Consider the following 24,820-nt stretch of genomic DNA (forward strand, 5'->3'; position numbering starts at 1 on the left):
GAAATCTTACGAAAAACTCTGGGACGTGGCAAGTTTTCATTAATTTACATCTTTAAGGCTCTTTCATACTGTCTATGAATTCTTTAAGATAACTCAGTTTTATAGGTGTTGGTGAGGCTGAATGCTGTTTCTGGCAATAGCTTGCTGCTCTATTTTCAGCAAGTTTGCCTGTATTTTTCATTTTATTCAACCAGTAGTTAAGGAGGGCCCACTGTGGACCAGGTATTGCGCTGGCTGCTGGGAATACAGAATAAGCCAGACAACAGAAATGAGAATTGGTCTCTTCCCTGTAGGAACTTAAAGTCCAGCGGGAGAAACGGGCAAAGGGGCACAGTTTTGTTCTTGCTCGTGAAGGAATCTTTCAGGGTGAGGTGCAGGGATTTTCTGTGGGAGGGTCCTGCCCAGCCCCGGGTGTGGGTGCAGATGTCCTGAGTCAGCTTCCTGGAGGGCAGCTGGCCGGGGGACCTTCCTCTCACCCAACTCGTGTTTCCAGAAGGAAACTCTAGACCCAGCAGCCCACCCAGGGGCCAGCCTCAGGGCTGGGAGCATTTGTTAGGGGTGAGGCCACACTTGTACTTTGCAGTAGCGACCTGTCTCCTTGACTCATAACTGGGAATGAATGAGTAGTGGTTACTCATAGGGCTCTAGCGATGACCCTTCTCTGATGAGCAAAGGAAGAACGTCCCTTTTCCCCTACCTTTTCCCTAGGCCAGCAGGTAGCAAACTTGTTTTGAAAAGGGCAAATCTTTTGGGTTTATGGGGGTCTAAGTATTTACAATATAGTAAGTGTTTTAGGCTCTCAGGGCTACGAGCTCTGTGGCAATGACTCAGCTCTGCCATCTGGCAGGAAGGTGGCCGGGGACCATTCATGGTACCGGCCTGGCTGTGCGCCAGTGAAGCTGCGTTTACCAAACAGTCTCCTGCTTTGTCCTGGACTGAAGGGGTGGCTGTTGGCCCATGAACTTGGTGAGTACCCCTCCCCCGCCACTTGGCGCTTGTATCACTTTGTCAGTTTCCAGGTAGCTTTAACTAAAAATATTACTTATCGCTTGAGTCCGGGGTTCATCTTCTCCATCTTTTTCTCTTGATGACTTCGTTGATGGATGGATAGACATATATGTGGCTCGAGATGGAAACGTAAAAGAAGAGCATGGGGTGAGAGCCCCTCACGCCCGCCCCCCGGGGCCCCCCCACCTTCCCGCCACGCACAGGGCTGGCGAGTGGAGTGGGCACACGTACGGGGCATGACAGGGAGGGCGGGTAAAGCAGGCTTCCACACCGGCAGCGTTTGGGTGCTGTCTTTCTTCGTGGATTTGACGCGAGGGCTTTGTTCCCTCCTAAAGCCAGGATGGGGCCCAGCTGTCCAAGAACCCGGAGGACTGGGCGGCAGCCTTGCTGGGCCCAGGATGCCCGGGCCCCGGGGACCTGCTGTCTCTGGCCGAGCCGACTCTTACGGGGCTGCCGCTGCGTCACAGACCAGAAACCACTTTGTACAGTTTGGGGTTTTCGCCCGGTTCACACTTCGTCCCCGCCGCCTCCGGGCTGTGCTCGCGTGAGCCTCTGCTCGCCGTCCGTTACCGGCCCCGACGTCTGCGCGGAACAGAGCCAAAGGGCCTTCCGGGGCGCCCGGCTATTCTTAGTGTCCTGCTATCTTGAGCTGATGCCGTCAGGCCACCGTGAGGCCAGCAGGCCACCTCCTCACAGGAGGTTTTAGGAAACTGTGAGGCTGCCTCACCGCCACTTTGAAAGCCAGCAAAGGAGACTGGGAAGCTGCTATTTTGGAAACTCTCTTCAGCTGCTATTTTGGTCAATAATGAATCTGATTTGAAGCAAATTGGGAAAAATAATTGCTCTTAAATGGTTCATAAATATGATTTGTTGAATTCTTTAGGTAGAACGGTAGTCGGTACTACTCCGATTGGCCAGAATTTATACTTAAGAAAATTCCGTGCTGATTCTTAGTTACAGATTTGGTCTCTGGGGGGAGGGGTGCAGACGCCATCTCCTTCCCCATTTTCTGTTTCTGGGTTAAGTGTTTTCCTGACCCTGTGGACGTGAGCGTTTCCTCATGGGAAGTAAGGTCATCCTTGGGAAACCTCAGCAGCCTAAACGCAGGCAGTGGACAGAGCGGATGTATGGCAGGGGCAAGTGGCAGATGCCACCTCGGGCCGGGGTCTCTTTGTCCCCCAGCAGCAGCAGCAGTTTCTTTACGGGGCTCTGTCTGTCATCTTTGTTTACTGCCCGCCAGAGCCTGGTGGGAGGAAAGGCGGTGGTGGGGGAAGACAAGGACGGCATATTTCTGATGGGCGAGAGCACCCTTGGGGCGGGGTCAGAGCTCACAGCACCCGGGAGCTTCCACGCCTGTCCCTCCATTTAGGTGTGACGTTGACTCTCTCACCCTCAAGGGGTATGAGTTAACTCCTCACACATCACTGTGTCTGTGGTGGAGTCACGGGGGGGCACGCAGGAAATGGACGCAGTGAAGATGCTGGACCCCCGTGCTGGGTTGGGGGCTGCGGGGGTGGATTCACATGGGGGGATCACGGAGGTGGGCTCGGGCCGGTGGGGAGATCATCACGGAGGTGGGCTCAGGCCGGCGGGGGGGGATCATCACGGAGGTGGGCTCGGGCCTGGGGGGGGAGATCATCACGGAGGTGGGCTCGGGCCGATGGGGGGGGATCATCACGGAGGTGGGCTCGGGCCTGGGGGGGGAGATCATCACGGAGGTGGGCTCGGGCCGATGGGGGGGGATCATCACGGAGGTGGGCTCGGGCCTGGGGGGGGAGATCATCATGGAGGTGGGCTCGGGCCGGCGGGGGGAGATCATCACGGAGGTGGGCTCAGGCCGATGGGGGGGGATCATCACGGAGGTGGGCTTGGGCTGGGGGGGAGATCATCACGGAGGTGGGCTCGGACCTGGGGGGGGAGATCATCACGGAGGTGGGCTCTGGCCTGGGGGGGAGATCATCACGGAGGTGGGCTCGGGCCTGGGGGGGGAGATCATCACGGAGGTGGGCTCGGGCCGGGGGCGGATCACAGAAGTGGGCTCACACCCCCACTGCAGAGCTGGGCTCCCGGGGAGAAGGCAGCCGAGGCCGCCGCCTGGGCATTGCCCTCTCGACCTGCAGAGCTGGCCACTGGACCCAGCAGATGAACCCAGGCTTGGCACAGATCATGGATTTGCAAATAATTTCATAAGGGAGAAGCTTTTCAGGGGCTTTTCAGGGCTTTCAGGAATTGCTGTAACGTTTCCAACTTCGCAGTTAGAAACTGATCAATATTCCCTGGCTGGTTTTGTTTGCACAGACTTTCATCGGGGTGATTGTCTGCTCACCACACACCTCACATCAGCCGTTTATCCGTTACCGGAGGCAACTGGGGCTTCAGCGCGTCACCCAGAGAGCAGGGTTCTTGGGGGGAAAGATCTAACGTGTCAAAGGTGAGGGTTGAGTAGGACGGGAGCTCGTGGAGGGTGGCAGCCAGCTGAGTGCCGCTGGCTGGCGGGCGTGAGGGAGACTTGTCTGAATTTGGTTGCTGTTGTGGTGAAGTGAGTGGGCTTTTAAACCGAACTTGCTCGTGGGAAGATGCTTCCATTCATTATACATTCTTTCTTAAATAACTCAAATAAAATATTAAAGAGTAAAATTAGCTTTCTTACTAAATGAAGAGGAAGTGCCATCAGAGCAAAGACAGGGGCTGCACTCAGAGCTCTTCTGACGCCAGCGCAGTTCCTGACCTGCCTGTCCCGTGTCCCCAGCGGACGCCCAGCCCGCGCCTCGCCCGGGCCCCCGCCGACCCCCGTTCCGTGGCGTGCTGGTGCCGCGTGGATGGATTTCTGGTTTGTATTTTAGGTCCGTGGCAATGTGACGAGTAGGTGGGAGTCGGCCCCGCGTGTTAGAACCTGATTTGTCCCCGTTCAGTGACCGCCTGGCCCGGCTTGTGTGTCCCCTTGGGGGTGAGGGGTGGGGGACGTAGGGGAGGCCACCCCGCCAGACCGTGGAGCCAGGGGAGGGCCGGCGGGCTGAGCCGGGTCGGAGGAAGCAAAAGCAGCCCTCAGGTGCCTGCGTGTCCGGGGAAGCCCGTGGGAGAAGCGTCAGGTACAGCAGGGAGGGGGTGGGTTCCCAGTGCCTAGAGGGAGGGTGGCCCGCACGGCGTGGGCCCGGGGCGCACCGGTGTTTGCCCGTCACAAGTGCTGATGGGTTATTAAAGCTCAAGCAGGGGCTTCCTCCCGTTGGGAGGGCAGGCCTGGAGGGTCCCTTCCTAACCTGTCAGCAGGGACGCGTCTGCCGAACGTGCCCTTACCCAGGCTTCCGCGGTGCTGTGGTGGGCAGTCGGGGGCCGTGGTCAGGACCGCAGGGCCGTCTTACCTGTCTTCTGGTGCATCGGCTTTATTTGGACGAATGTTAACCTAAACATCTTTTAAGTTAAAACAAATTCTGGGGCCCTCCCTGGTGGCGCAGTGGTTAGGAATCTGCCTGCCAGTGCAGGGGACGCGGGCTCGAGCCCTGGTCCGGGAAGATCCCACGCGCCGTGGAGCGACTAGGCCTGTGCGCCACAACCACTGAGCCCATGAGCCACGACTACTGAGCCCGCGCGCCTAGAGTCTGTGCTCCGGTACAAGAGAAGCCACCACGATGAGAAGTCCGCGCACCGCAACAAAGAGTAGCCCCCGCTCGCCGCAACTAGAGAAAGCCCGTGCGCAGCAACGGAGACCCGACGCGGCCAAAGACAAATAAAATAAAAACAGACTCCCCCACAAATTGTGGTTTATTGTCGAGGAGCGTGAACACTGCATAAAATGAGAACACACACAAAGTTGAAAAGAAATCGCCCGGTGGGCAGGTCTCTCGCCCTCCTCCCCACCCCCGCCCCGTCTTCATTCTGTGTCTCTCCCCTCACTCTCTTCTGCCCTCAGTGGTTAAGCCAGAGAAATACCAGCCCTTCCACGTCTGTTTTACAGGCGTGTCTGCCTTCAGTCTGATGAGCGTTCCTGTTTGATTCAGGGGATGGATGCTGAAGCAGTTGACACGTCTTGTTCACAGGTTATTTATATAAAGATTTTTATACACGTTTTTCTTCCAAAAGTACATTGTATTGTTAAAATTCAGCATTAGAAGCACAAGGATACATTTCTTAAGGAATTCCCTGTACAGGCAAACGCTCGTTCAGAACCCCCCGTCCGTATCTCTCAGGGTCCTCGCACCTCCATGCCGTGATCAGGGAGTGGACTCTCGCCTCCGCTGAAAAGCCGGTGGGGTCGTGGAGAGTCGGGTGGGTCAGCGGGCGGAGCTAGGACTCCCCCCCCCCTCCCCGTGCCGGGTGTGGGATGAGTACAGGGCCACAGGGCTTGTTTGGGTGTAAGTAGTTTAGGCACAAATACAAAAATCCTGTCCTAATCCTGGTTATCAATACGCAAGGTGACTTTAGGGCAGCCTTCCCAACTTACAGGCTTGGAACAAACAGCACCTTTCACCTTTTTGTATGTACCTAGTATTTTTTGACCCGGTTTTTCATCTCAGGTTGGATGTTACGTTGACTTAACAGTGTTCTTGGACATCAGGTCTGCTCCTCCCGTCTCTCTTACGATAATGCTGCGGCATATATCTCTGTGCGTGAATCTTTGCCTGGACTTCTGACGCTTTTGTCCTTTAAGGTTGATTCTCCAAAGGAAGATTAATCTGAGAGAGACGAGAGAGTGGTTCCCAAACTGCTGACTGGAAGTTATCACTTCCACAAGCAGCCGGAAGGTGTTCCGTTTTAATGTTTTCTTGCCAACATTAAATATATAAAAACATGCCTTTGGCCTTTTGTTTTAATTTTCATTTCACGTCTTCACAGTTTTGTGTGGAGCCTGGCTGTTTGCTGAGAAGCTTGCGGGTTGGGTGGTTGGTTAAGGAAATCTGGGGCCCTCAGTCCCACCTTATCACTGGGACCAGGAGTATGGATGGCACAGAAGGTTTCCCTTTTTCTTTCTGAAAATGTGTCCGTCTGTGCACATGGAGCACGCTTCTGAAGATCTGAGCTGTATGTCGTGTATGTCCGGACTGGACTGAAATAGGTTTGTCTTCAAGGAATCTGTAGTAACTGAAAGTTGAAGATGAAAGGAAAACTTCTTGTCTTTATTTTATTTTTTTATTATTATTATTTTTTTTTTGCGGTATGCGGGCCCCTCACTGCTGTGGCCTCTCCCGCTGCGGAGCACAGGCTCCGGACGCGCAGGCCTGGCGGCCATGGCTCACGGGCCCAGCCGCTCCGCGGCATGCGGGATCCTCCCGGACCAGGGCACGAACCCGTGTCTCCTGCATCGGCAGGCAGACTCTCAACCACTGCGCCACCAGGGAAGCCCTTGTCTTTATTTTTAACCTGCCAACTAAAATCTGGGCAGAGATCAGCTTTGCAAGCCAGGAGCCTCAGCCATCAAACTTTGCAGGTCCACCCTCAGGCTGTTTGAACAGCCGAACTCCGGCTGTATCGGACTAAAAGTAAATTTATTAGTATGGTAAATATTAGCGACCAATGTGACCCAATACTTCAGTGTCATTTCCCTTCCATAAGCGTGCAGATTTCACAGTGGATAGCGATACGAATCAGTCTCTTTGTCAGCGATGCTTTGTTTTTATTGACGTAACAAAAGCTCTCCTGTTTTCCGCCAGTGGAGCCCACTGCTCCGTGCTGCTTGTGGGAGCGTTGTCCCAGTGTCGATGGGATGGCAATTCCAACAGCTGAGTGTTGTTCTAAATGTCCCTCGACTTCCAGAACGCAGTAGAAGTGCTGTGAGCCACCGCTGTTGAGATCTGGTCTTCCTCCTTCAGGAAGGGTTCGAAGTAGCTTATGCAATTCAATGCAACAAAAAGCAGGACATTTAAGAAGAAAAGTGTCAGCAGACAGCTGCTTACATTAGCTCTTTGTTTTCTTGCAGTTAAAGTAAAAAGTGGAAATGTTCATCTGGGTTTGGATTCTGTACCTGTATTGGGCAAAAGCAAACTCTTCCATTCAAGGGAGAATTAATTATAAAAGGACGCGGGGAAATCGATCGTCTTAAACTGTGATTTTGCTAATGTTTCCAAAATGTTCAGATTAAGGTCTTCTTCTTTAAACACAAGTGGACCCCTGTGAGACGCGCACAGGCCTGGTATCCTCGCTGTGACTGCTGGACTTTGCTTTCCGAATTCATACAAGGCTCAAGTTAGAGAACCCACAGCAGTCATTTTTAAGGTTTTCGGCAGCAGAGCCTCATCTCAAGATAATTTCATTTGTATAAATGTATAAGTTCCAAGTTTTAACATGTACTTACTATAAATTCAGAGAAAGTGAGACTTTAATGAGGAAATTTGCAGTCACAGGTTGGGGTGCCTGCCGGGGTCCATCTCTACTGCCGGGCTCCCTTTTGGTTGCGTCACGTAGGGAAAATCTTGCTGACATGTGAGTAGTCGTGAAGGTGGCAGGTTTTGGAACCCTTCCCTTTGCAGTGCGAACAGTTCCAGAACCTCCAGAGAGACATACATGGAGGTCAGTTCTCTAGCAGCTGCTTGAAATCACCTAATAAATAGTTGCCTGCATTTCTGAACGTGTGCACACGTCTTAAAATGGTTGCTAGCTGGATGTAGTGCAGGTGAAGCATCCGAGCTTGCCCCTTGGTGTGAACATGCGTAGAGGTCTCTCCCTCCATCCACGCCTTGCATTGTATATGGACCAGGGTACCAGGATGCTGGTTGTGAGGGCAGTGTGGACGGAGGGTGAGACCCGGGGCCCAACCAACTGCCCTGGGTTTGGATGCGACTCTGTCACTTAGCAGTTGTTTGACCTTTGGCAAGTTATTTAGTTTTCCTTAGCCTCGGTTTTCTTGTCCACAAATTGGGAATTGTAACAATGCCTTCTTCCTGGGAATCTTATGATGATTAAATGAGAAAATATATGTAAAGCGATTAAGTAATATCTGACATAGTAAGAGCACAAAAAGTATTAGCTAATCTTATAGGAAAACATGTGATTGTGGGATAGCACAGCTGCCTCCGAAGATTAGCAACTCCGACATCGAGCATTATGTGAGCTTTGCCTCAGTTTCTAGAAAATAATATATGTAAGCCGCTCACGGCACTCAGCAAAGAAGGTCGGGCTGATGAAAGAGGAGAGAACTGCTAATTATGAGTTGTAGTATCTCACTTCCAGGAAGGACTTGAAGCAGCTTACTGGAATTTTAAAAAAAGAAAGAAAAAAGTCAGTGTGGAGCTACAAACAATAGGAAAAGTTCTGTTCTGAGGTGTGCACACAAAATGTGAATTAACCTGGCAACACAAATTAAATTTAGATTTGGGTAGTTTCTAGCATGTTAATGTTTACAGCACCTTTGAGTGTGCAGGTTTTCTGTCAGTATTTTGAGAATCGTGCCCTGGTGGTGTCCACGTAGTTGACTGTCCATGGTGGAGGGAGAGGCTGACAGCAAGTAAATCACCTGTTAAACTACATAGTAGACAACCCGGATGTTGGCAAGGATGCGGAACCGTTAGAACTCATGTATATATACCGCTCGTGGGGATGTAAACTAAGGAGCACTCCAGACAACTGTCTGGCAATATCCGATCAAGTTATATATGTACACCTGGAAGCAACCCAAACATTTGTCAGCAGTAGGAAAAAGAACCAAAATAATTCATAATATGTTTATATAATGGCACAGCGCACGAGATATAAAACGAATGAACGACACATGTGACTCTCACAGGCCTAGGGTTGAGCCCAAAGAAGCCAGATGGAAAGAGTACCTTTCACAGAGGTCCACTTAGTGAAGTTCAAGCCAGGCACAGAGCGCACGATGCCAAATGCCCTGGCGGGAGAGGCTGGGGATAGTGGGAGGGGCTTCTCAGGGCAGAAGAGATGTTCTGTTTCTTGATCCCGGTCTGGGTACCCAGGTGAAGGCTGGGCTACACACCTGCATGGGCACTTTTCGTTTGTAAGTTACTTTTCAAGGGAATGTTCATCGAAATATAAAGCGATATGGTGATGGGTGTCATGGGGAAGCCTCCAGTGGGACCAGGAGCTAGAGGCAGTGGTGGGCTTGGGCGGGGGGTTGCAGGCCCTGAGGTGGGAGCAGGGAGGGGCGGCGAGTGACCCGGGGAGCCTTGGGCAGTGAGGTCAGGGAGGGCCCGGGGGCTGAGACACCTTCTCCTCTTAACTCTGGACGGATGGGAGCCTTGGAGGGTTTGGGAGGAGGTGGGAAGGAGGCAGCCTTGTGGCTGTGCGGAGAGTCACTGCGGGGTCGGGCGCTGAGCTGTAACCGTAGGGGGTGGTCCCAGCGAGCAGGTCCTCCCATGTATATGGCCCGCAGCGGGCTCCCCGTGGTTCCGGGAGACGCGGCTCCAGCACGACCCCGGGGCCTTCGGAGCCCCGGAGCCAGCATGCAGTGCTCACGGGGGTCCGTCTCGCCTCCTTCCCTGGGCCACACCGGTCAGGGCTCCTGGCTTTCCACGCCCTGAGCTCCAGAGGGCGGTGGTGCGCGTCCCACATCCGTCTGTGTCTGAAGGTGCTGGCGGTTCGCAAAGGCCTCTGTCCCCTGTTCCCTGAGCCTGGAGCAGCCGTGGGTGACATTTACGACGTGTACGGACGACGGGTGTTGCACGGGCAGGGCGGGGCTGTCCGTAAGAGGTCTGGACAGCGAGGAGGGAGGGCGGCCCCGTCCTGGGCAGCCTCAGGTGGAGGTGGGCAGGAAACGCAGTGGCCTCTGGCTGCGCCATCTCCCGAGGCCCTGCGCGAGGACGGCGCCCCGTGAGCCGCCCGGGCGGGGAGGGCTCGGGGGCGGGCCCCCCGCACCTGCCGAGCTCCTCCATGGCCGTGTCTTTAAGGCCCCTCTCCCCCGGGACACACGTCCCGTGGGGAGAGCTGTACAGTGTGCGTCTCAAGTGAAAAGAACTGTGTCCCTCGGAAATTTCCCGTGGGGTGTGTGGTTTATATTTAACTTCCTTTCAATTTAACGGTACTTAACTTTAGACCTTTTTGCTAGATAATACTTCGTTTTTGGAGAATCCAAAGGAGGGGTATTTTTAGAATTAAAATCACATCACATTCACCACGGGTAGTTTCTGAATTCTTAGGGTTTATCCCATTGCCACCGTTTTTGGTTTTTTAATGCTTATGTATTTATTTATGGGCTGCATCGGCTCTTAGCTGCGGCACGCGGGATCTTTCGTGGCAGCGCGTGGGCTCTTCGTTTCGTTGCGGTGCGCGCACGGGCTTCTCTCTAGTGGTGGCACTCCAGCTCCGTCACCCCGCGGCATGCGGACTCTTAGTTCCCTGGCCAGGGATCGAACCGGCGTCCTCCGAATTGCAGGACAGATTCTTAACCACTGGACCCCCAGGGAAGTCCCAGTGCCACTGGGTTTTAGCATTTCCAAATCCAAGTCTTTGCGGTTGTTAGAGCCGTAAGGACCCAGTTTGGCAGGTAAGCGCGTGCATGTGTGAATTTGCAGCTGTGGGACTGAGGTGACAGTGGAGGTGGGGCCTGAAGCTATAAAACCTGCTGAAAAGCCAGCCATTTCAACATACAGCCACTGAATGTGGTATGAAGGTTATTTGCTCTTAATAGCTACAAAAGGCTGTTATTTCCCAATTTGCTAGTAAGTTTATTCTAAAACAGTAGCAGTAAAACTCTAGCATGCAATATTGCCTTAAATTATGTATCAACATGGTCAAAGACAAAGGGAGTATGCAAAAAGGAAAATATATATTAGTGTGTCGTTATGGACCATTTGCCTTTCTTGTCCAGACCTTCTGTAATTTTATCCTTATAAAAATAATTGGAACACCAAGTGGTAAAAGGATACCATTGTTTGTGTTTCTGGCAGCATAATTGGCATAAGGGCTGTGGGGCAAGATTTTTGGACAAAATAAGCTATTAAAATTTTTAATATGCCTGAGTCTGTCTTTTAAGAATAGTATAGTAAGAAGAATTCATGAGAACTTTATACAGTTGTTTTGAGAATTAAATGAACAATACAGTGAAAGTGTTCAGAACAGTACCTTATAATTAGGAAGCATTGAGCTGTGTTTTTTTAAAAAGATAATTAATTAGTTAATTTAATTTTTGGCTGCGTTGGGTCATCGTTGCTGCGTGCCGGCTTTCTCCAGTTGCGGCGAGCGGGGGCTACTCTTCGTTGAGTTGCGTGGGCTTCTCATTGCAGTGCTTCTCTTGTGGAGCACGGGCTGTCGGCGCACAGGCTTCAGTAGTTATAGCACATGGGCTCAGTGGTTGCGGTGTGCAGGCTCTAGGGTGCACAGGCTTCAATAGTTGTGGTGCGCGGGCTCAGTAGTTGTGGCGCACGGGCTTAGTTGCTATGCGGCATGTGGGATCTTCCCGGACCAGGGCTCGAGCCCGTGTCCCCTGCATAGGCAGGCGGATTGTTAACCACTGCGCCACCAGGGAAGTCCCCAGTGAGCTGTCTTAATTATGTTACCCTTGTTTACTATCCAAGAGGCAGAGCTGTTGGTATTTTATGAGCAAATTTTACTTTTTTATCATGGCAATGCAAGTTTGTGAGTAGGTACACTGAAATGTTTCGGCTTTAGTAATATCAGGTGAAACTGCCTTTGATATACATCTTTCTTGAGTTGTCTCTGGCCTTTGGCAGAAAGGTGTGTGAAGTTAAGGTCAAATCATTGTATCCTTTGCACGGCTGGGGCACTCAGTAACCCTCTGGAAGGAGCTTTAAAGTGAATGGTGGCCCAGGCTCCAGACGAAGACTTCCCCAGCCAGAGAAGAACCGGTTTTGCGCATCCCAGGGGGCGGGCGCGCCTCCCTGGGCCCTCAATTTCGGTGTAACGGGTTATACTGTCTCCTCGTCCCCGTGTGTCTCGCAGATTCTGCTCCGATGCCCGGGAGCACTGGTTTTGTGAAAGATGAGCCGTTAAGATGTCTTCTTAACGAGACACTTGCTGCTGGAGTCACCTGGCAGTCGGCGGGCGGCCGGTCCCAGCCGCTAGCATCTTGTCACACTGAGCATTATTAAGGGTGAAATTTAGCTGATCTAACGAGGACTCTGACGTGCTTTTAAGTTTGTGTTTTCTGTAGTTGTGATTGTTTGAGAACCAAATGAGGCCAAGGTGGCACTTATTTAATGACTTCTGTATGGGATTTTGTCTTTGTGTTTAGGTCAGTGTTTTCAAGAACATAAAGCCAAACAAACAACTGCTAAGTTTCTCTGGGACTGGTAGTTTTGAGGGGTGGGGTTTGGGGAGGGGACTGAGGGCTGTAGTGGGGGAGGGGGCAGGGGGTCACTGTGAGGGGGGGGCGGGGAGCCACGGGGAGGGAGGGGGGCGAGGAGCCATGCCAGGGAGGGGGCTGGACAGGCGAGCCGGGGAGGCAGGTGGCCTCGCCAGGCTCTGTGGCAGGTAAGCGCTCTGGGGACAACCGAGAGGGTGGAGGGTGGTGTCCGGAGCTTGCTGTCCCGGTGGCCCAGGAACCCTGTTGGTGGGGGCAGCAGAGGGGCTGGCAGGAGGGCTGTGGCCTTGCCTTTCATGGATCATCCAGCTGGGCGGATGGCCGTCCCGGGGCAGTGGGAGCCTTGCTCCTATGTCACGGCGTCCAGCCTGACACGGGGGGGGGGGCGATTTTCAGCCGAGGCTGCTGTGTCTCTGCAGCTTTGTTGGACGTTTTCTCTGTCCACCTGGGTGGGTGGTACCCGGTCCTAGAGGCTTGAGGCCTTAGGAGCTGGAGGGGGTGTCTTGCCTTTAACACTGAAACAAATACTCGAGCCTCTTGTCCCAGGGCTGTCCTGGATCCAGGGGAGAAAAGGTGATGGTGACCCCTCCCGTGCAAAGCCCCGGCTGTCCTGACGCAGGGCAGACCCCACACTCACTCCTGGTCCTGACCGCCCGGGCCGAGGAGACAGTCCCGAAACGTGTGCAGACCCATTTGGAGACTGCTGTCACCTGTCCCAACGTGGCTCTGACACCAGAGCGCGCCCCCGGGACAGGCACATTCCGGAAAAGAGTGCCCTTGGGCAGGGCATCCCTCACGGTCACGGCGGGTCTGAAACCCCAGCCTCGCCCCGAGCGGATGCTGAGCATGACCAGCTGAAGGAAGGGCCCCCCCTTTGGGGACAGGCCTGGAGCGCTTGTCACCCTGACGCGTCAGAGGTGCCCGTGCCTGCAGGGTTTACAGCAGCGCCGGTGTCTGGCTTACAGTTGATGGATATTAGGGTAAACTGATAGCAGCACTAATTTTAGATCCTAGAGAACCAAAGCGAGACAAGGAAGAACTGAAAATTTGCTCAACTGTGTAAAAATGATGCTAATTACAGTCATTTGTGTGATGCCTATCATTTGTGCATAGTAACAACCTGCTTCCTCGTGAAGCCCCGACTCGCCTTGTTTTCGTTCATTCTGGTGGCATATTCCACGTAAGGTGACCAGCCTTCACGACGTGCCCCACGGGTAGCTGTACCTCGCGGGCTCCAGTGCGTGTTCTCAACCTGAAAATTCCAAAGAACATTCTCGGATTCTGACCTTGAGAATGTTGAGGTTTTCTATTTACAGAACATGCATTTTTCAAATCCTTTATTGCATGTACTGCAAGAGGGGAAGGAAACTCAAGAATTGCCTAGAAGTTCGATAAAGATAACTTCCTAAGCTAATGTAGTTTGGTTTTTAAGCTTAGGTAGCATAGTTTATGACACAGGGGATGCTGATGGCCTTTCTAGATGCAGAACGATTTTTGAAGCACAGTCATTAGCCGGCTCTGGCTCCTGCAGAGAAGATCCCAAGGATCAGAACAGAGCTCGTGACGCCCTCATCCTGGCGGTGAAGGGCGCAGATTTTGTGGGGTGTCTGTCTCACCCTTTACAGCATCATAAGCCCCAAGGGCTAGTGCTGAGCATCGTCAGAAAGTAGAAGGGCCGGGGCGGCCCTGGGGCGTCTCCAGACCCTGACTCTGCACAGACGCTACAGGTTCACTATAGCTGAGGAGTCTGTGGAAATACGTTTACGCTGACTTACGTAGTTTAAGGGGAAAAAATGACTCGTTGTTCATCTGCACTGGTCTCAGCATGTCCCGCTGTAGTTTAAAAATAGGGCCATCGGGCTTCCCTGGCGGCGCAGTGGTTGAGAGCCCGCCTGCCGATGCGGGGGACGTGGGTTCGAGCCCCGGTCCGGGAGGATCCCACGTGCCGCGGAGCGGCTGGGCCCGTGAGCCGTGGCCGCTGAGCCTGCGCGCCCGGAGCCTGTGCTCCGCAACGGGAGAGGCCACAACAGTGAGAGGCCCGCGTACCGCAAATAAATAAATAAATAAATAAAAGAATAGGGCCATCATGTCATCCAGGGGGTTTGCTATGATTTGGCGGATTTGCCAAGGACCCTGATCAGGTGTCTGGTTATGACTGAACCAGCGGTGCAGGTTGCAGGGAAAGCCAGCTTTCACATTTTGAAACTATTTTGTGCTGGTGTGAAAAGTGGCCGTTTGAGTCATAATACTACTCATAACAAGTAAAACTGAACCAGACCTCCATTGGGGGGAATTTGGCTGCTTGCCTCTTTCGAGTAAGAAACGCCTTCCTCTTCGCAAGAAAGTTCATGAAAGAACCGGAAGTGTCCCTGTTCTTTCACCTGGTTTGGGCCGATCTAAAAGGGTGTGATTTGAGCGTTTTTCCTCTGTGTTGACGTACCATGCTGTCCCCTGGTGATTTCAGGGATGGTTTCTCTCAGTTCGCTAACTGGTCCACCTCTGCACCTCCCCCGTTTGGTGACCCCCGGACACATCACGTGAAAGTGACAGAGCTTCACCGTGGTTAGTAGTTTACAGATGGCACCGCCCGCCGGTCACCACCTGTCCAGTGACCTCTACTTGGGATGCTCCCTTAACCCCACTTGCCTCTCCTGGCTTTTGCCGGGAAGGCGCATTTCTCCACCCACCTCATCCTGGTGCGTGGGGTGCGGTGTGGCGTGTCCCTCGGGTCCTCAGCTGTAGTTCGAGATGTGCCTTTGTAGCGACCATTTTCATGTAAATCCTGCAAACCGTGACCACAGGACACACAGGGGCCGCCCTGTTCTTTTCCAAACATGCTTCCAGCTTTACAGGCTCCTGAGTCACGTTCAGATGAGTTTCAGTGCAGAGTCAGCTGTGGCCTAAGGTAGAGCCCGAGTGAAGACTCCAGAATGAGGAACTTGTGTCTGAAAAGATCATCCTAAATTGTGTTATTTCAAACCAAGAGGAAGGAGAGGGATTTAAACTGTAACTCTGGTTACAGAGTTAGGAGGTTATCTGATAACAGAGTCATCAGGTGAGAAAGAGGCAGAGTTAATCCGGAGGAAGGACTGTGTGGGGTGACGGAAGGGTCTCTCCCGACCCCCCAGTTCTTCCTTGTGTCCGTGTTCGTGGCGCTCGGTGGGTTACCGTGGTGATGAGAGTCAGGCTTTGATCTTTGCTGGGATGTGAGGCCGAGGCTCCCCGCTGCAGAGGTGGGAGCTGCCATTGCCTGGCCGTGGCCTCGCAGGTGGGTTTCCTGTCTGGCCTCCGGCGAGCTGTTCGTCAGAGGGGGCCTCACGCTGGCGGCGGAGGTGCAGGCGGCGCTGCCCGTGTCCCTCCCGCGCCCCGCGCCCCTGCTCTGCCCGCTGCCTGTCGGGAGCCGCCACCCTGCATCTGGACACAGGGAACAGACTCTGTCCTCTTGCAGATTCATGTTTTCCTCCTTAACTAAAAAAGTAAAACAAAAACAAGCTTCTCCGTGGCACTGGCTTTGGCTAACTTCTGTTACCGTTTTCTTTACCTCATGACACTGTCCCGTGAGCCCATGTTGACGCTTGTGGCCCCCGGGCTCCAGGTCCAGCCCTGCCCCCCAGACGGGTGACCGCCGGTCCCCAGGCCCTGCTTCCTCAACTGGGAAGGACGCCCATGGGGGCGCCCGGTCAGTGCCCGGCACGGACCCGCTCTGCTAACTTCCCAGTGGAAATTGGCACTGGATCCAGACGAGACTTACGAGTCTTGAGGGAAATTGGCAACACAGTTAAATCGGAATTTAGCTCTTCATGCTTTTAGCCCAGGGTTTAAAGTGATTATTTAGAGCGTCGTCACTACCCAGCTGAGTGTTCGTTCTTTTACTCAGTCCGCGGTCACGGGAACATTTTATAAGTGCTGAGCACCTACTGTGCACCCGGGATGTGGACGATGAAAAGACACCAGTAAACAAATATCCTTACATTGCCGTTTATAGTTTAGAGATGTTCCTAGTCATGGTTATATTAAAATCACAGTAAGTGGGCTTCCCTGGTGGCGCAGTAGTTGAGAGTCCGCCTGCCAATGCAGGGGACATGGGTTCGAGCCCTGGTCTGGGAAGATCCCACATGCCGCGAAGCAACTGGGCCCGTGAGCCACAATTACTGAGCCTGCGCGTCTGGAGCCTGTGCTCCCCAACAAGAGAGGCCGCGATAGTGAGAGGCCCGCACACCGCGATGAAGAGTGGCCCCCACTTGCCACAACTAGAGAAAGCCCTCGCACAGAAAGGAAGACCCAACACCGTCATAAATAAATAAATAAATAAAATTTTAAAATCACAGTAAGAAGCTTTAAAAAAGAAGGTACCCAGCTCCCACCCCAAGAAATGAGAAGCTCTGAGCGGCAGGCCCAGGCGTGGTTCTTCCTTTTACTGTGTATTTTTTTAACTGTATTAATGAACACATAGCATAACATTTACCATCCTGACTGTTGCCCAGCGCACAGTGCAGCGGCGTTATAACTGCACTCACGCTGGGGCGCAGCAGACCTCCCGAACGTTCTCATCTTCCCAGCTGAAGCTCCGGGCCGTTAAACCCCCACCCTCTCCCCTCCCGTGTCCACCACGTACTTTCTGCCTCTGTGAACCTAGACGTCTCATACGGATCATACACTATTTGTCCTTTTGTAAGTGGTTTGTGTCACTGAGCACGGTGTCCTCAAGGTACATCCATGCTGTGGCAGGTGTCAGAATTCCTTTCCTTTTATTTTATTTTTTAAATTTTATTTATTTATTTTTTTGCGGTACGCGGGCCTCTCACCGCTGTGGCCTCTGCCGTCGCGGAGCACAGGCTCCGGACGCGCAGGCGCAGCGGCCACGGCTCACGGGCCCAGCTGCTCCGCGGCACGTGGGATCTTCCCGGACCGGGGCACGAACCCGCGTCCCCCGCATCGGCGGGCGGGCTCTCAACCGCTGCGCCACCAGGGAAGCCCAGAATTCCTTTCCTTTTGAAGGCCGAATAATATCCCATTGTATGTGTGGACCGCCTTTTGCTTGTCCATCACCTCTTGGTAGACATTTGGGCTTCACATCTTGTCTGTTATGAATGATGTTGCTGTGGATGTGGGCGCAGAAATGGCTCTTTGACTTCCTGCTTTCGGCTCTTTTCGGCGCATACCCAGAAGTGGGGCTGCTGGGCCATACGCTAATTCTATGTTTAATTTTGTGGGGAGCCTCCAAGCTGTTTTCCACGGCGGCGGTACCGTTGTACGTCCACAGCGCACTTTCTGCACGTCCTCCCCGGCGCCTCTTGTTCTCTGTTTTGACGGTGGCCACCCTGTCGGGCAGTGTCTCAGCGTGGCCCTGAGTTGCGTGTCCCTGGTGACCAGTGGTGCAGAACATCTTTCCACGCGCCTCTGGACCGCTGGTATATCTTCTTTGTAGGAATGTAGATGCAAGGCCTTTGCCCATTTTGTGACTGGTTATTTATTTTTGTGTTGTTGAGCGCTATTGGTATTGTTTTTCTCAAAGCTTCCTGAGTGGTACTGATGTGCTGACGGGGCTGGGAACCGGTGATCAGACATAAAACCAGCCCGTGAGCAACGGATCTGAGATTCTGGCTTTGTGCCGTTAGATGTGCTGTGTGTTCGGGAGGGTGGGAGGGGGGCCGGAGCCTCCGGAAAGCTGGCCGTAGGAGGCGGGTCCCTGCTGTGTGTGTCTTCAGTGGGCGCGACAGTTCGGAGTCAGGGCCTGGCTGTGGACGGGGAGTGGTTCACCTCAGGTGCTGCTTGAACCCTCAGCAGAAATGGGTCCTTGAGGGAGACCAGTCGGGGAGCCAGGGAAGAGCTCGTGATGCCCAGTCCCGACGGGGGGCCGGGCAGAGAGCGAACAGCGAGAGTGACGACGGTGCGCAGGCTGTCCCCGCAGGCTGGCCGACCCCCGGGCCGCCTCCTGGACCCCGGAGCCCTGACTGGCGAGGATTCGCTCCGATGGTGCAAGATACTGCAAAGGCAAAATAGATTTTTTGGCAGTGTTTCAAAGAAGCTATGCTTTTCTTAGAGAGCGCATCATGTGCACATTTCACAGATCCTTTGTAGCTTTTTGCAAAAAAAAAAAAAAGTAGGGCTGTGTGCAAAAAGAAAGGATAAAACGAAGTCGAGAGGATGGGATGGATTCATAAAACATTTACGGGCAGAGGCTGGAAGCCATTACACAGACCAAGATGGGCCTTTGTTACCTTTTAATTTTGATGATCGTGCAGTAGATGTATTTATTCTGAGAAGTAATCCTAAGTATGAATGCAGCTTTAAAATTGTGGGAATTTATGCCTATTTTTTGTTAATCTGAATAAGCAATTGTGTTGTCAGCCAGCCAGCTGCAGATATGATGTACAAAATATTGTAAAACCCTATTACCAGGCAGAAAATGCTGCCTGTAGGTCTGTATCTTCAATATTTTCACCATTAAAATTTCAGTCTGTGGTCAGCTCTGATTGCTACAAGGGCTTCACGATCATGCTGGCGTCTTTGTAACACCTTAAATTTGTTAATTCAGCCACCGCTGCCCACTTTTGCAGTGCCTCCCACCCTTTTCCAGCTCACAGAGAATGCACAGAGTCGTAATATTTGCACGAGGCTCTGGGTGGGCGGATGCGGCCAGGTAGCACCTGAGTCCCCAGCCCCTGGGCCTGGCCTCCATCCCAGCAGGATAAGAGTTGAGAGCCTGTCGGAATCTGTCACCCTGGCCCCAGCCTTCTATTTCTGATGCCATGCTTCCCTAAAAAATGGAAACTTATTTTTTTTAGCAGTTTGGAAGGAAGGGATTGTAAACAGTTTTTTATGAAATATATCAGGCATGCAAAAGAGTGTGTGTAATGTATACAAACAGTTTAAGAGTAATAATAACAAATGTGCAGCTAAACAAATCGATTATCACCAATATCTGCAGACTTCCCCGGGCGGGGCTGGGGTGGGGGGTGGGGGTGGAGATGGAGGCTGTCTGTCTGGCAGGGCTGACCCCTGACCTCTTCATGGTTAAGTGTGAGCAGCTTTCCCCCTTTGTAACAAAGAGGATTGTTGTGGTGGTCATTTATCAGCAGCAGCCAACACTTGCAGAGCAGTGAAGTCTGTGTTAAGTCATGTCTGGGTCTTCCTCTTCACGGCAGTCCCCGAGGTGAAGCAGCGTTACGTTCCATTTGCTGATGGGAATCGAGGTGCAGAAAGAAGAAAGTTGCCCTTGTGACGCGGCCGGTGAGTCTCAGAGAAGGCCTGTGGCTCGGGGTCCTTCCTCTGCTGTGACGGACACTTCTTGTGTGTTTGTTCGTATACGCATGTATATGCATAGGTGTGCAGATCTTAAAAATAATCATGTGGCCAGTTTGTCAGCCTTCCTGTGCCCGCGGGGGGCCGTGTGCTTTAAGGAACGACTCCTCTTTCTGCAGCATATTCTTATCTTAGGGACTTAAGGTGCATCACCTCCCCTGGGGCATCGAACTTGGAGCCTGGTGTCTGTTGATGGCATACAGGGTCTGCCTCCTTCCAAAGGAGTTCTGTGCTTGTGGAACGGATGGCAGCTGGGCGTCAGGGCCCCCTGCACGTTGGCAGCGTGGCTGGTACGGGCCTTTCTCTGCCAGGATAGTCAGGTGTAGGGTGGGCTGCGAAGGGGAATTTTGTTGGTTTTTATGCCACCTCGCCGTAAAAATGCACAGCATTTGCACTGTGTTCTGGGACAGTTTGGGATTGATTTCTCTGGGGTCCCTGCAGACTCTGGACGGTCTGTGATGTTGTGGAAGAGCCAGCGCCCTGCACCCTGGCCTCAGACTGCACGGGTTTAATGGGGAAGAGGTCCGGAAGAGGGTTATGTGTGGACCTAGAGGCCAGATGTGGAGGGGGTGTTTGCCCTGTGGACGGTCTTGGTTTCTCGTTCAGCTTCGTGCAGTGCACGGGTGTTGCCTGAGTGCCCGCCCTGCCTGGCGAGTGCTGCTCCGTGGCGGTCATGGGGGCCCTCGTGCCTCCGTTCCCGCGAGTCAGGCGGTCCACGTGTAAAAAACAGGGGCGTTTTTGTCGGATGTGAGGGCGCAGAGAGAGGCGGGGGGAGGGTGCCGGTGGGCGTGATGGCTGTTTATGCGGCGCCCGTGGGGAAAGGGCATCTCTGAGTACAGACCTGGGTCGTTGGAGCCTGCGAACATCCCGGGCCGGGCCCACGGTCCAGGGCCTGGGTGGCCGCACCGTGCCGTTTGCAAAGCTGGGTGGAGCCCCCGTGCGTCGGGGGCAGAGCTGCAGCCCAGAACGTGGACGGTCCCTGCTGACTGGTTGTGCGTTTCTATGTGAGAAAACTAATGAGGACTTGCAGTCAGAGACGTTCTGATCATCCGAGCTTAATGGCCTTGTAAGTGGAGTACACCCCGCGTTTCTACCGAACAAAGCACATACTGTAGTCTGACACCCGGAGGGGCTGCAGATGCCAGCAGTTGACTTGGCGCTCGCCATCCTGAAACTGCTGAAGACGAGACGTGGGGTCGCCAGGCAACGCCAGGATTTCCGGGAACGCCTGGCGCGGCGCTCCCGGGGCGGGGGGCGGGGGGCCCCCCCTCCTGGCTCCGGCGGCTGCGTGCGGGGGCTCTCCGGGGGCGGGTCCTCCGGAGTGAATCGAGGAGATGGAGAGACTGGCAAAAAATAAGTCATTACGGAAACTGTTGTGAGTGTTACAGGCCAGCTCTACAAGCTGTGGGGTTCGGGATGCCCAGCACCCTTCAGAGAGTGGGGCGGGGGGCGTCGGACCCTGCCCTTCAAACAACATGGCTCCTGGTCTCTGGGCTGAGGTCCTGTGAGCAAACACCGGAAGCCCTTTCATTTCAGTCAACAAGATGAAAACTCCTGACTCGTTGCCTGCAGCCTTTCTAGGAAGAGTAAGTTTAACCCACCTGGTTTTCTGAGTGTGTTGCTATCCTCTTGCATCTGTTTTAATTCCCCCCTCCTCCCCGAGAATTGACAGAATCAGGAAACAGCCGACAGCCCCCAGGTGGAGTGGGTGGGGCTCCCGCCCCCCCACCTGACGCTCACGTGCTCACCTGTGCGTGTGCTGGGTGGGCTGTGCTCAGGGCCCGGGCTGGGGGCCCGCTGTAAGGCTGCCCATGACCTTGGTGCCCCTTCCCTGAAGGCATGTGGTCACGGCCACCTGATGTGTGTGCTCGCACTCAAGGCAGCCTTGACTCTGACTCCTCGGTTATGTTAACAGTTCACTGAACTCGCAGGCCAGTAAAATTTGCTGGACATCAAGCTCAGCTCAGCCAGTTGACTTTCATTTACTGATGGAAAAATCAGAGACGGGCATTCTTTATCTTCCGTTTGCTTGTCAAAGATGCTGCCAAGATTATCTGGGGCATTTTGGAGCCTGTCTTGGAAGCTTTTGTTTTGTTTTATCTTTTTTTTTATAGAGCGATTTCATTTTTTCAAAACAATAAATTTATTTACTTATTTTTGACTGCGTTGGGTCTTCATTGCTGTGCACGGGCTTTCTCTAGTTGCGGTGAGCAGGGGCTACTCTCCGTTGCGGTGCGTGGGCTTCTCATTGCGGTGGCTTCTCTCGTTGCGGAGCACGGGCTCTAGGCGCGCGGGCTTCAGTAGTTGTCGTGCGTGGGCTCAGTAGTTGTGCATGGGCTTCTGACTGCAGTGGCTTCTCTCGTTGCGGAGCACAGGCTCTAGGCACGCGGGCTTCAATAGTTGTGGCACGCAGGCTTCAGTAGTTGTGGCACACGGGCTTAGTTGCTCCATGGCATGTGGGATCTTCCTGGACCAGAGATCAAACCCGTGTCCCCTGCATTGGCAGACAGATTCTCAACCACTCCGCCACAGGGAAGCCCTAGAGCGACTTCGTTTTGTTCTGATTTTGCCAAGCAGGCAGAGTGACATCGATTCTGAAATCTTGAATTCTTACTCAAATTAACGACGTGTCAATTGAAAAAAGACCTCGTGTCGCTTTTCTCCTAGAAAACCATAGTAACCGACTTGGCAACAAGTTATGCGTTCTTCTCGTGAGTTGCTTTTTGCTTAAAAAAAATGCACATGGTGGAAAACAGAACCTCGTAGGTGGATCCGCGCCACTGGTTCCTGTCCCCTCAGCTGGTAGGAGGCCCTCTGCCCACATGCCTCAGGGAAGGCTCCGCTTGGGATTCAGGGCAGAGGAACAGGAAGGTTTCGCGGTATTGACAGCAGCACGTGGGCTGAGCTTTCTGTCCCTCAGCCTCTGCGCGCGCGCCGCCCAGAGACGGGAACAAAAGTCACCTCTCATTTTTTTCTCATTATCTGGAACTCACGACAGTGCTGTCAGGCTGGTTGCCCTGTGCAGGTCCTGGGTTTCCTGGGGTCAAGGCCCACGAGGCCAGCAGCCTCAGAACCACACAGACAGTTCACACGGGCACTAAGGGCACGTTCACAGCTGGACGGGAGCCTCCTTCCACTCGGACTTGAGTTCCAGGACCCCGAACCATGTCTGTCTAAGGTGGTAATGACGGCCCCAGCGCTGGCCATGATACTTATTGCTTTGATAGGAATTGGACAAAAATCAAGCTGAGGTTTAAAGTACTGTGGCTGAGAAAGGATGAAAGGTTTTGATGTAGTTAAGTGTTTCATTTGTCGAGTCCACAAGCCTTTTTGGTAGAGTTACTGGTGCTGGGACGGTGCCATATGCATTGTACACATTGGACAAACACTGTCTCATCCGCTGGGCGTGGCCCCCAGGCCAGATGTCATGGCTTGTTCTGGCTGTGCTTTTACAAAGCCCTGAAACTCCTTGGTGCAGCCAGTGGTCCCGACCTGTCCCTGCCACCCCACGGCTGCCCGAGGAAGGGCTGCCCAGCCGTGGGACACGCCCATCTCCCTCCCTTCCTTACCTGCCCGGCCCTGCAGGAGTTTGTGTTTCCTTTTTATTTATTTATTTGGTCGCGCCGGGGGTCTTAGTTGCAGCAGGAGGCATCTTGTTGCCTGACCAGGGGTCGAAACTGGGCCCCCTGCGTTGGGAGCGCGGAGTCTTAACCACTGCGCCACCAGGGAAGTCCCCAGCTGCTTGTGTTTCTGACCCTGACAGAAGATAGAAAACGACACTAAATATGATCCTTGCTGTCAAGGAGCTTTAATCTACTCGAGATCGTGATAACTAACGCTTATGAAAGGTTTTTATTCTCCCCTAATTATTTATCCAGCCAAGCTTGACTACTTGGAATCTTATTTCAGCTCCTGGTCCTGACAGGTGGGACGGCACAGCTGGTCCTGCATCCTGGGCCTGACAGCCCAGCCTGGGGACCCGGGTGGGGAATCAGACTCCTGGGTTTTGCCCTGGACCTGCTGCTTTGGGCAAATCAGCTCCTCTTACTGGAGCTTTATCGTTCCTTCGTCTGTCAAATTATGTGGTGGGGTCTTCAGATCAATAAATCAATCAGCCATCAAATTTGTATCACCTAGGAACGGAAGTCAGATAGCACCTCCTTTAAAAATATCAACGTGTACAAAATTTTGCAGAAAGACGGGTAAGTCTGACTGCATCACAGTGTAAAACTCTACGCGAAAGACTACAGAAGTTAAAAGAGAAGTGACCAGCAGGGAGGAGGTGTGCAGTGCTTCAGTGTCTGTCACCTGTAACAAGCTTCTGTGAATCTGTGAGAAAAAGAAAACGCAGTAGAGAAAAGTGGGCAAGTGACGCGGAGCTCACAGCTCACGAGGGCCCAACCGCGGCAGCCAGGAAGGCAGCGAGCTCTTTCCCCAGACAGTCAGCTCGGCCGCATGCAGAGGCCCGTGACAGCTGGTGGGAGGTGGGCACCCGGGGGTCGGGCCTGCTGGGGGCTGCGTCCTGGGGTGTACGTTCAGAGCACGTCGGCTCCCCCAAACTGTGCCTGCCCGTGGCTTACCGTCCAGCCTCCTCTTCCAGAGTGACCCCCAGAGAGGCTCATGCCCACACGAGGACGTCTGCCTCGGCATGAAAAATCTGGGGGAAAACCTGTCGGGTACATGGGTCACTTGTAAGTTCCTTCTCTGGGGTTTGCAGTGGGTTAAAAGGATGGGCCCAGTCTGTGTTTATCCCTATAGGTAAGCCCTTGTCTCAGAGTCACCGTTACAGCCCCGTTCCCATGACCCTGGGTGAAACAGCGGGTTGGAGGGGGTTGGCACGCATGCTGTCATTGTGAGACACATTTGGGGACTCACGACTGCACCAGGTCGCGTGCATGGCTCGTGGCTGGGTTAACGTGGACGCTGAGTGTGACCTCCCCTTTGGGACGCTCCCAAAGTTCACCATCCATCAGATGTGCCTCGTGGGGAGGGGGCGGGGCTGAAGGGGGAAATCGGGGGCTGCAGCTCTGTCCATGAGGTGTTAGCTCTAAAAAGTCCTGTGTCAGACGTCGCGAGATGTTCATAGCTGCCGACTCTGGGTGTGGAGGCCTGCTCGCTCATCTCCCACTCCTGGTGCTTCTCCATTAAAGACGAAAGGTGTTTGACCCCAGAAATCAAACGCGGGCGAAGCCCCGGAGCCTTTTCCCATTTCCGTCTCTTTGTGGATTTGAAGGTCCTGGCAGAGGTGCTGGTCACCGCGCCCCTCCTCCTTGGGACTCGCCTCTTGCATTGAGGTCTCTCACT

General features: G+C 53.5%; 1 protein-coding gene across 7 annotated transcripts in view; it reads left to right on the top strand.

Annotated features, from left to right (window-relative positions):
- ATP11A (ATPase phospholipid transporting 11A) overlaps positions 1 to 24,820 on the top strand; it is a 115,049-nt gene that overhangs the window by 19,321 nt on the left and 70,908 nt on the right. Inside the window, exon 1 of one of the 7 annotated variants that reach the window (XM_067016861.1) lies at positions 684 to 966. The exons of the other annotated variants lie outside the window; for them this stretch is intronic. Within the exon in view, the coding sequence (XP_066872962.1) occupies positions 958 to 966 (9 nt within the window). The 5' untranslated portion in view covers positions 684 to 957. Of the gene's footprint in view, positions 1 to 683; positions 967 to 24,820 lie in introns of those variants that run through there. 7 annotated transcript variants of the gene reach the window in all.

This window comes from Kogia breviceps, chromosome 16, assembly GCF_026419965.1.
Source record: "Kogia breviceps isolate mKogBre1 chromosome 16, mKogBre1 haplotype 1, whole genome shotgun sequence".
Classification (NCBI taxonomy): Eukaryota; Metazoa; Chordata; class Mammalia; order Artiodactyla; family Physeteridae; genus Kogia; species Kogia breviceps.